Source organism: Aptenodytes forsteri, unplaced genomic scaffold (genome assembly GCF_000699145.1).
Source record: "Aptenodytes forsteri isolate BGI_AS27 unplaced genomic scaffold, ASM69914v1 Scaffold265, whole genome shotgun sequence".
NCBI classification, from domain to species: domain Eukaryota; kingdom Metazoa; phylum Chordata; class Aves; order Sphenisciformes; family Spheniscidae; genus Aptenodytes; species Aptenodytes forsteri.
In genome coordinates, this window is record NW_008796175.1 from 2,960,405 (window position 1) to 2,970,976 (window position 10,572).

The 10,572-nt window shown below is 62.4% G+C and overlaps 3 protein-coding genes across 4 annotated transcripts in view; 1 reads left to right on the forward strand and 2 right to left on the reverse strand.

Moving 5' to 3' along the window:
- Positions 1-210: 210 nt before the first annotated feature.
- CUNHXorf65 (chromosome unknown CXorf65 homolog) lies at positions 211-2,592 on the reverse strand. Its single transcript, XM_009287658.1, has 7 exons — positions 2,568-2,592; positions 2,087-2,173; positions 1,781-1,915; positions 1,609-1,677; positions 1,344-1,498; positions 508-637; positions 211-299 (listed from the first exon to the last, which is right to left on the reverse strand). The coding sequence occupies exons 1-7, from the start codon at positions 2,590-2,592 to the stop codon at positions 211-213; spliced, it is 690 nt and encodes a 229-aa protein (XP_009285933.1).
- A 942-nt stretch (positions 2,593-3,534) lies between these two features.
- Positions 3,535-10,540, reverse strand: IL2RG (interleukin 2 receptor subunit gamma). Of its 2 annotated transcripts, none has more exons than XM_009287611.2 (8): positions 10,444-10,540; positions 8,175-8,265; positions 7,751-7,935; positions 7,472-7,614; positions 7,200-7,362; positions 4,014-4,122; positions 3,858-3,942; positions 3,535-3,753 (listed from the first exon to the last, which is right to left on the reverse strand). In XM_009287611.2, exons 1-8 carry the CDS (start codon positions 10,529-10,531, stop codon positions 3,550-3,552), a joined length of 1,068 nt encoding a protein of 355 aa, XP_009285886.1. In that variant the 5' UTR covers positions 10,532-10,540; the 3' UTR covers positions 3,535-3,549. The 2 variants fall into 2 exon arrangements, with proteins under 2 accessions (XP_009285886.1, XP_019329759.1); XM_019474214.1 differs by having other exon boundaries at positions 4,014-4,196; positions 7,196-7,362; positions 10,444-10,531.
- MED12 (mediator complex subunit 12) overlaps positions 5,281-10,572 on the forward strand; it is a 43,688-nt gene continuing 38,396 nt past the window's right edge. The window contains exon 1 of the mRNA XM_019474213.1: positions 5,281-5,285. The gene's annotated coding sequence lies outside the window, so the exon portion shown is untranslated. The remainder of the gene's footprint in view (positions 5,286-10,572) is intronic.

A 10,572-nucleotide genomic window follows, 5' to 3' on the forward strand; every position in this document is an offset into this window, starting at 1 on the left:
GGGGGACCCGGGGTGTGGGGCCGCCATGCCGGGGCTGGCCGTGAGCAGGCCCCGGGGAGGACTCGGGGGTACGCTGGGAGCCCTGCGTCCCCGTGGTGAGATGTCACCTGCCCTCCTGGACGCCCCAGGTACACGGCAGGTGCTGGCACACCTGCAGTGTGCGCAGCGTGCTGCAACACATCCAGAGCAGCACGCAGTGCACCCAATGCATCACATAGAGCACCCTGTGCAACAGGGGTAATGGGGCGTGGGGACAGCAGGCATGGGGTTGGGGCAGTGGCGCATGAGGGTGACAAGGCCTGCGGACAGCAGGCATGGGGACAGGGCAGTGGGGCACAAGAGTAACAGGGTGTGGGGACACGTCGTGTCCCCCTGTCCTTGTCCCCTCCCTTGGCTGCTTCCCACCCGCCCCAGGCAGGTCCTGCCTGGCCCCGGTGATGGCCACAGCCCCAGGCAGTGCGTGGTGGGGACGGCCCCAGCCTTTATTGAGCCTCAGTGCTGCCTGACCTGCTGGCCCGGCCCCGCCCACGCTCTGGAGGGTGAAGCCGCCTTGCGTCAGGTCCCCTCCGTCCCCGCTCTCTCTGCCTGGGCCTTGCCCTGGCGCCTTCCCCTGGGCGGAGAGGCGTGGTGTTGGGGGCTGCAGCAGGGGTGGAGGGGAGTGGGGACAACAGGGCACGAGGATGTGGTTACGGGGACGGTGGGGCAGGGGGATGGAGGTTGAGGGTGGTGGAGGACAGGGCAGTGGGGCATGAGGGTGATGGGGCATGGGGACAGCAGGCATGGGGACAGGGAAGTGGGCCATAAGGGTGATGACATGTGGGGACAATGGGCATGGGGACCAGACAGCAGGGCACAAGGGTGATGGGCATGGGGACAGCATGCATAGGGCTGGGGCAGCGGGGCACGAGGGTGATGGGGCATGGGGACAGCATGCATAGGGCTGGGGCAGCGGGGCACGAGGGTGATGGGGCATGGGGACAGCATGCATAGGGCTGGGGCAGCGGGGCACGAGGGTGATGGGGCATGGGGACAGCATGCATAGGGCTGGGGCAGCGGGGCACGAGGGTGATGGGGCATGGGGACAGCATGCATAGGGCTGGGGCAGCGGGGCACGAGGGTGATGGGGCATGGGGGCAACAGGCATGGGGATGGAGCAGGCATGGGGATGGGGTGTGGGGACAGTGGCGTGGGGACAGGGCAGCTCCTGCCGTGAGCTGTGTGTCCATGAGGTGCTGGAGGCTGCAGGGGTGGGAAGGTCCCCTGGGCAGGGCTGGCCTGTGGCTGACAGTGTCCCCCTGTCCCCAGGGCAGAGGTGGCCTTGGTGAAGGTGGGCAAGGCCACACCGGCCGCCCTGGGGGCCACCAGCAGCCCCTTATCATTCCTTGGGATTGCGCCGTGGAGGGCAGTGTCTCTGCGTCAGGTGTCCTCCTCTCCTCTGGCATGTCTGGGGTGCCGGTCTGCCTCCTGTGCAGGTGCTCGCCCTGCAGCCGCAGGGCCACTGCCACCACAGATGGGACTGGGGGCTCCACGGCAGACCCTGGCCCAGTGCCGGGACCCGTGCCTGTGCCCATCCACCTGGCTTGTCCCCATCCCCGTCCCCTTGCCCACCTGCCAGCGTTGGGCTGGGATGCTCCAGGAGGGGCATGAAGGACCAGCACGCGTCCTCCTCCTCAGTCCCTGTGGGATGGCCCCACGGTCACTCCTGCCCACTGCGCCCCACCACCACGTGCACTGCTGGGACCCCCAGGGACCAGGGGGCTCCGCTTGCCTGGACACCTACCAGGTGCTCCGAACTCCACCCTGCACACATAGTAGGTGCTGCACACCTGGAGGAGCTCACTGGCCCTCTCGCTCAGCCTGGTCACCTGGAACAGCAGCTTGGGGGTGGCCAGCTTGTCACACAGGTTGATGACATCTGGAAAAGCTGGGGGGGGAGGCGGGGAGCTGCCGGCGTGGTGAGCCAGGGACCCCCCACCTCACCACTGCGTCTACACCATGGGGAGCCTGTGTGGCATCCCACTGGAGATGGGACAAAGTGCTGCTGCCAAGGCGTGGGGGGAGCTGCAGCCCCACAGCCAGGGCTCACCGGTGTCGGGGACCCCCACCATCCTCCTCACGTAGGAGAGCAGCCACAGGACGGCGCAGTTGGTGTTGGCCAGAAAGCTCTGGTCATCTGCAGGGAGAGTGGCGGTGGCTGAGGGCAGCAGGCAGACCTGGCAGCGGCTGCAGAGCCCAGATGCCAAGCCCGGTGAGGCCACGGTGCGTCCCCCCCTGTGCCCGGGGAGCAAGCACCCGTGGGATGGCCAATCCTCCTCACGTAGGAGAGCAGCCACAGGACGGCGCAGTTGGTGTTGGCCAGAAAGCTCTGGTCATCTGCAGGGAGAGTGGCGGTGGCTGAGGGCAGCAGGCAGACCTGGCAGCGGCTGCAGAGCCCAGATGCCAAGCCCGGTGAGGCCACGGTGCGTCCCCCCCTGTGCCCGGGGAGCAAGCACCCGTGGGATGGCCAGGAGGGGACTGTTGTGTGTCCGGGGAGCAAGCACCCGTGGGATGGCCAGGAGGGGACTCGCCCCCGTGCTTGATGTAGATGAACATGCTGCTGTGAGCCCGGGACGGTGGGGCTGGGGCAGTGGGGCTGGACCCCACCGCACGGCATTTGTTCGGTCAGAGCTGGGCGGGATGCGGGGTTCTGCCGGTGCTTCCCCCAGACCCTGCGAGATGAGCCTGGACGAGCCCCCAGCGCAGCAGAGCTTTATTGCAGTGGGAAACCCGGGGCACAGGCAAAGGAGCGGCAAGGCCCCGGGGGACACAGCCGGGCTCGCCCGGTGCCCCAGGGACAGCAGCCCTCGGGGCCGGGGGTCACATGGTGGCTTGGCCTCTCTGGCCCTTGGCACTCCTCAGCCCCGGTGTCCGCGACGGTCGGCCGGTGGCTCCTGCCTGCTCGGCCACAGCTGCCCTCTCACCGGGACATGTCCCTCGGTGGGCTTGCGGGCACCTCGGAGCAGGGAGGGGGCATGAGCGAGCCCCCAGCAGCTCCAACACGCCCAGTGTGGGTGCCCATGGGAGAGCAGTGTGGGAGCCCATCAGCCCTCCCACGGCTCTGCTCCGCCGCAGCAACCTCGCAAGGGATCCTGCACGCAGCAGGGCTCATGGTGGGATGTCACCCTGCCCTCCTGGACACCCCAAGGACAGGGCAGGTGCTGGCACACTGTGCATTGCGCACAGTCTGCTGCAACGCACCCAGAGCAGCAGCCAGTGCACCCAATGCATCACATGCATGCAACGAATAGTGCACCCAGGGTGCTATGCGCTGCATGCAGTGCACCCATTGCACCACTCAGTGCACCCAGCACACCGCGCTCACCTAGCACCCTGCAGTGCAGTACAGCTGCCGTGTTGTGGGGGGCTGAGTGTGGCCATGGCAGGGAGCAGGGCTGGGGGTCCAGACATTTGGTGGAGGCAGGGTGGGAGCAGGGAGTGAGGCCCGCAGGCTGGTGAGGTTTTGGGCAGCGGAGGTGTGGGACGTGCGGGGTGCAGGGGTGCAGGAGTGTGTCACACTCCCACGTAGCTGTTCTTGTAGGGGCTGTGCTCGCGGGGGGCAGCCAGGGCCCCAGGCATAACAGACGGTGGGTGGTTGCTGCTCTCCCAGAGGGGCTCATAGCTCTCCTTGGGGGGCAGCTCGCTCACATAGCAGATGTTCTCACTGTAGTTGGGCTTGAAGCTCTCCACGACATCTTTGGGGACTCCGGCCCATTCCTCCGGGGAGCAGAGCAGGGTGAGAGGAGCCACCACCCAGCCCAGCCCCAGCCCCGCGGGGCAGGGGGTGAGCCCGGGGGCAGGGCTGCCCACAGCCACCTTACCTGGAAGTTGCCGTTGTGGGTGATGAAGAGCTCGTCAAAGTTCTTGCTGGGGTTGGGGATTCGGGGCATGAGGATGACCCACACCCTGCGCAGGAGAGACGTGTCAGAGGGGAAGGGCCCCAGCGCTGCTGCCCCCCACCAGCCCCCCAGGCTCACCTTTCCATGCGCACCAGCAGGACGACGAGGACCAGCAAGAGCAGGCAGGAGGCAATGGGGATGAAGACCGTGTGGATCCAGAACCAGTGCAGCTGCTCCTCTGCCGTACCTGGAAAGAGCCAGGGTGACATGGACCCCCGGCTGGTGCACCACCACGGCAGTGGGGTGGGTACACCGGTAGCCCTTCGTGGGTGGCCATGGCATTGTCCGTGGCAGGGCTGAGCTGGGAGCGGAGGATGGAGAAGGGGCCTGTCCCCAAGCCCTGCCATGCTGTCACCATAACTGGCAGGTGACCCTGTCCTGGACCGGCCGTGCCAGAGCAGCCCTCCAGAGCTAAGAAACCCCTGGCAAGGGGGACCCAGCATGTCCCACTGGTAGGGGGTGTTTGGCTTCCAACACTGTTGTCACTGCTGGCCAGGACACGCATGCAGCCCTTGGAGCCCCAACGGGGAACCCCACTGCCCCGTGCACCTCGCCTTGCCCATCGCAGTGCTGCCAGCAGCTACCTTGCCCATCAGGGAGCTACGTCAGGCCTTAATTTCTGGAGCAGCTCGGCGTGCCACCGCAAGGTGACCCAGAGGGTCAGGGCAGCACCAGCAGGGATGGCAAAGCCGTGGGGCAGAGCACCCTGGGGCTGAGCCGTGCAGCAGCACGGAGCAATCTTGGAAATTCTTGAAGTTTGCAGGAGATAACTTCTTGTCACAAGTAGTCAGTGAGCCAACTAGGAAAGATGCCCTTCTAGACTTGCTATTTGTGAACAGAGAAGGACTCGTGGGAGATGGTGATGGTAGGGTGGCTGTCTTGGCCACAGTGATCATGAAATGGTTGAGTTTAAAATTTTCTGTGTGATGAGAAAAAAGGACAGCAGAGTTGCTACCCTGGACTTCAGAAGAGCAAACTTTAAGCTATTCAGGGAGCTATTTAGCAGAGTACCCTGGGACTTTGCTTTTGAGGGCTTAGGAGTCCACAAGTGCTGGTCAGTTTTTAAGAAGCACCTTTTAGAAGCACAGGAGCAGGCAATCCCAGTGAGTCAAGCAAGCGGGGCAGAAGACCAGCTTGGCTGAACAGGGAACTCCTCGTGGAGCTCAAGAGGAAAAAGAAATTGGATGATCTCTGGAAGCGAGGTCAGGCTTTGCAGGAAGATTACAGAGCTGTGCTTCGTATATGCAGGGAGGAGACACGAAAGGCCAAAGCTCAATTAGTGTTGAACCTGGCCAGTGTTGTGTCAGATAACAAGAAGGGCTTTTTTAAGTACGTTAATAGCAGGAGGAGGTCTAAAGAAAACATTGGACCGATACTTGTTGAAGATGGTCATCTGACTAACAGGGATGAAGAAAAAGCGGAGGCATTCAATGCTTTTTTTGCCTCAGTCTTTAATAAAACGGACAGACCTTGGGCTGCCCGGTCCCCTGAGTCGGAGGACCACGGGTATGGGAACAGTGACTTTCCATTTGTGGACACTGAAATTGTCAGGGACCAGCTGTATCAGCTGGATGTTCACAAGTCCATGGGGCCTGGTGGGATTCATCCCAGAGTACTGAAGGAGCTAGCGGATGTTATGGCAGGACCCCTCTCGATCATCTCCCAAAGGTCTTGGGAGTCTAGGGAGGTCCCTGCTGACTGGAAGCTAGCCAATGTTATTCCAATTTGCAAGAAGGGCGTGAGGGAAGACCCAGGAAACTACAGACCTGTTAGTTTAACCTCACTTCCTGGAAAAATTATGGAGAAGGTCATACTGGGTACTACTGAAAGGCATTTAAAGAATAATGCAATCATCAGGCACAGTCAACATGGATTCACAAAGGGAAAGTCCCGTTTAACTAATTTGATATCCTTCTATGATAAGGTCACCCACCTAGTGGATGAAGGGAAGGCGGTGGATGTAGTTTTTCTGGAGGCTTTTGGTACCGTCCCTCACAGCATCCTTCTGGACAAGTTGTCCAGCTGTGGGACGAGCAGGTTCATGGTGCGCTGGGTGAAGAACTGGCTGAAGGGCAGAGCTCAAAGGGTTGTAGTGAATGGGGCTACATCTGGCTGGCGACCGGTCACGAGCAGTGTTCCTCAGGGTTCAATTCTAGGGCCAGTCCTGTTCAACATATTTATCAACGATCTGGATGCAGGAGTTGAATGCACCATTAGCAAGTTTGCTGATGATACCAAACTGGGAGGTGCTGTTGACTCTCTTGAGGGAGAGGATCTAGATAGATTGGAGCATTGGGCAATGCTTAATGCGATGAAATTTAACAAGTCCAAGTGCCAGATTCTGCACCTGGGATGGAGTAATGCCAGGCACGAGTATAAATTGGGAGAAGAGTGGCTGGAAAGCAGCCCCGCAGAAAGGGATATGGGGGTGCTGGTCGACAGCAGGCTCAATATGAGTCAGCAGCGTGCCCTGGCAGCCAAGAGGGGCAAACTGCATCCTGGGGTGCATCAAACACAGTATAACCAGCCGGTCAAAAGGTCCAGAGGAGGGCAACAAAGCTGGTGAAAGGGCTGGAAGGAATGTCCTAGGAGGAGCGGCTAAGGACTTTGGGCTTGTCTAGTTTGGAGAAAAAGGAGGCTGAGGGTTGACCTCATTGCTCTCCACAGCTTCCTGAGGCGGGGAAGAGGAGAGGGAGGTGCTGATCTCTTCTCCCTGGTATTCAGTGATAGGACCAGCAAGAGCAGGCAGGAGGCAATGGGGATCAAGACCATGTGGATCCAGAACCAGTGCAGCTGCTCCTCTGCCGCGCCTGGAAAGAGCTGGGTGATGCGGACCCCCAGCCAGTGCACCGCCACAGCAGTGGGGTGGGCACGCTGGTGGCCATTCGTGGGTGGCCATGGCATCATCTGTGGCAGGGCTCAGCTGGGAGCGGAGGATGGAGAAGGGGCCTGTCCCCAAGCCCTGCCACACTGTCACCACAACTGGCTGGTGACCCTGTCCTGGGCCGGCCATGCCAGAGCAGCCCTCCGGGGTTTCTTACCCCTGGCAAAAGTCAGCAGGTCCCGCTGGCAGGGGGTGTTTGGCTTCCAGAAGCGCAAAGAATGCAGGGGCTGATGCTGCTGCCTGCGCCCCAGGTGCCCGGACGGGTCTCGCCCCTACAGCTGCTGCCTCGGGCCAGTTTTCCACCTGCTTGGCCATCCCTTGCCTGCTGAGCCCCACCATGCCCTAGCCCGTCCCATCCCACCGCAGCCCCCAGGACCTACCCTTGCTGGTGGAGTTGCTGCCCCAGACCACGGGGACACTCCACTCACTCCAGAGCTGGGTGCTGCCGCAGTAGCTGTTGATCTTGCTGCGCACGTAGAAGGTGTAGTACTTCTCATAGTCCACGCTGGGGAGGGAGAAGACGTCTCCTTTCACCTGGTGCTCCTGCAGAGAGACGTGGGCCATGCAATGAGGACCGGCACTGCCATGGAGGCTGGTGCACGGCTCGTCCCTGGGCACAACTGCAAGGGTACCGCGTCCGGGGGGCTCTCACCGTCCAGCTGGTGTCCTTGTTGCTCCTGTACTTGACGGCGTGCTCCAGGCACTGGGCTTTGGGGTACGGGGAGGTCCAGGTCAGCTGCAGCTGGTTGCTGCTCATGTTGCGGATGGTCAGGTTGACGGGCGCCTCCGGTTTCACTGCAAGGCACAGGTGATGCCCAGTGAGCGCCGTCCCCGTGCTCCGGTGGCCCCACCACCAGCCAGAACATGATGGGGCAGCCCTGGGTACCCACAGCCCCGCAGAGAAGAGTGGGTGCCCCCCACCACTCCGTACCCAGGTCCTGCAGCTGCATGCGCTCGCTGGGGATCTCCAGGGTCCTGCCGCCAAGGCTGGCATTGACGAGGACATGGAAAGGCTGGAACTGGATGATCTCGCTCTGGTTGAGGCGGCAGCCGATGCTGATGCCCTGGTCCTGCAGGTAGTGCTTGCACTCCACCACGGGGGACCTGTTCTCATACCTGTGCCGCAGCGGGTTACTGGAGCTCCCTGAGACCCGGCACGCCCCATCCCTCCCCAGGAACCCTCTCCCCAGCACATCCCATCCCGCTTGCCCCAGAGACGGAGCCTCCCCCACCCTGGGCTCGGGGAAGAGGAGCAGGCCGATGCTGGGACCAGTAATGCTGGCAGGAGCCTCCTGTGTGGGGACCCACTGCTGGACACCCTGCTGTGGGGCTGGCCATGGGGCAGGGGCACCTACCAGTAGTAGAGGGAGTAGTTGGCCGTGAGTGTCTCTCTGCTCCCCCACGTGCAGGTCAGGTACTCCTCGTTGAAGAGGACACACTCCACCCCTGCAAGGGACAGACACTGCTGGGCACCGCGGTGGCGGGCGGCTGCGCCAGGGCCTAGGGGTGCACCAAGGAGACACAGCATATGCCAGGGGTCCCTGCACATCCCCGTCAGCCGCCTTCCATGTGAGCCAAACAAGCACAGCTCTTCCTGGCGGAGCTGCAATGCAGCCTGCCTGCAATGCCAGGCCCGGACCATCCTGTTCACACATGCCGTGCTAGTGATGCCCGGGCTGACAGCAGCCCCACATCTTCCTCCGAAGGACTGCCAGCCAAGCAGCTGTCCCTCCTGCATCCTTGCTGTTGGCTCCTCATGCTGTGGATGTGGTGTTTCACTCCAATTCCTCCATCTGCTCCCCTTAGTCACCCCGTGGCTGCTGTTTGCAGCCCCTTGCACTGTGGGACAGGACGGAAACCCCTCCCTGCCAACCCATTTTGCTTGTCCCATGAGAAAATCGGGGGGTTTCCAGGATTTGTGCCTGATGTGCCTGATGACGGTTGGACTCGATGATTGTAGAGGTCTTTTCCAACCTTAATGATCCTATGATTCTATGTCTCTATCCTGGCTAAATTCATCTCGTTGTTGCCCTTGTGAGATGGTGCTTGCAGGTGCCCACGCATCCCTGTGTCTGGGTGATGGGGGCTATGCTGCGCTGTGCTTCCCACTGCAGCCCCTCCACCACAGGGGCCTGATGTGCTGATGACGGTTGGACTCGATGATTGTAGAGGTCTTTTCCAACCTTAATGATCCTATGATTCTATGTCTCTATCCTGGCTAAATTCATCTCGTTGTTGCCCTTGTGAGATGGTGCTTGCAGGTGCCCACGCATCCCTGTGTCTGGGTGATGGGGGCTATGCTGCGCTGTGCTTCCCACTGCAGCCCCTCCACCACAGGGCAGGGACCGAGCCCCGGTGGTTTGATCTCTGCAGGAAACACCGCCGAGCCCTGGGAGGCTGAGCAGCCACTCCAGGCGCCCACACCATCTCCTCTGCTCCCTCCTTCCGCCACGCTGTGCCGGCTCTGGTCCTGCCCACGCAGCCACATCCTGGGCTGGCTGGGGGCTGCAGGGCCACCGGGGTGGTGCTAGTCCCTGTGCCAGGCATTGCACCACAGTCTGCTCTGGCAGCCACTGTCACGGCTCGCTGCGGGACGAGCTCCTCCGATGGACCGAGGTGCCTCGCAGAGCCCTTGCAAGTGCCAAACCAGCTGCTGGTGGCTGAGAGCTGTCCTGGAGGCTCCCAGAAAATGGGATTTTTTTCCTCCTAAAAATCAGGCAACGGGACACCTTGTCCCTTCTGAGGTCCAAACCTATCAGCCAGCACTGTGGGGGCAGGAGAAAGCCAGAGCCGGGCTTCCCTGGGTTGTAATGTAACGTGACGGAGCAAATGGGCTGCGCTCCGGCTGTTTCCATACACGGCGATGGAGGACACCTTCCCGGCAGCCCAGGAAATCCAGGGATACAGAGGAGCTGTGTTTCCACGGAAAGCTGGTGTTTTACTGACAGCCAGCCAAGAAGTAGATTTCTTCTCAGAAAACAACAGCTGGGGCGAGGGTGCTGGGCAGAAAGAGGAGCTGCTGTCCTCCATCCCCTGCCTGTGTGCGGCACCGCTGACATGACTGGGATGGAAAGGGTGGCTGGCACAGATCTGCCAGCTGCCGCCCTGCCCAGCTGATGCATGGGGCCGATAGGATCTGCGCATCGCATCCTGCCACTGCCCCCCACCCCAGCCCACCAGGGGGGACCCCCATGGCCAGGGTCCCTCCTGGCAGCGCTGCCTGCATGGCTGGCAGCCCCAGGGCTGGCAGAGCTGTGGGGCTGGGAGCTGTGGGGCCAGTAGAGCCATGGGGCCAGGAGAGCCACAGGACCAGTAGCCATGGGGCCGGTGGTGCCAGCGATGCTCCAGCGCCGGGGCAGGAGCAAGGACACCCAACGGGGCTCCCTGGCACAGCCCGGCTCTCCCGGCAGCCCCACTGCAAGGGGCCATGTAGGTGCTGGGGGTCCCGGGGCGCATCGCGGGGTCGCGGGGTCTCTGGCGCACGCGCCAACAGCTTGCTGGCCCACACAGCCCCACGTCCTGTCCTCCTCGCCCGCCATCACCGGGGAGCAACATCCCCCAGCCCCACCACACATGGTGCACTGCGGCCTCCCGCCCCACCCTGGGGCCCATGTGCTCCCTTACCTGGGGGGCTGTGGGCAGCAGCAAGGTAGGGGCCCAGCCCGCAGAGGAGGAGGAGGATGGGCACGAGGAAGGCGCCGGGCACCGCCATGGCGGGGCGGGCCGTCGGGCGTGTGGCGACCACCTCCGCGC

Excerpts from the sequence above, each read along its gene's own strand:
- CUNHXorf65 (XM_009287658.1), bottom strand. The coding sequence starts at position 2,592 with ATGTTCATCTACATCAAGCACGGGG. Across the intron at positions 1,678-1,780 it reads GGTGGAGTTCGGAGCACCTG|GGACTGAGGAGGAGGACGCG; the intron begins GTAGGTGTCCAG and ends GCCATCCCACAG. Across the intron at positions 638-1,343 it reads GGTGGCCCCCAGGGCGGCCG|CCCCCAACACCACGCCTCTC; the intron begins GTGTGGCCTTGC and ends CCCCTGCTGCAG.
- IL2RG (XM_019474214.1), bottom strand. The coding sequence starts at position 10,531 with ATGGCGGTGCCCGGCGCCTTCCTCGTGCCCATCCTCCTCCTCCTCTGC. Across the intron at positions 8,266-10,443 it reads TGCTGCCCACAGCCCCCCAG|GGGTGGAGTGTGTCCTCTTC; the intron begins GTAAGGGAGCAC and ends TGTCCCTTGCAG. Across the intron at positions 7,936-8,174 it reads AACTACTCCCTCTACTACTG|GTATGAGAACAGGTCCCCCG; the intron begins GTAGGTGCCCCT and ends GCTGCGGCACAG.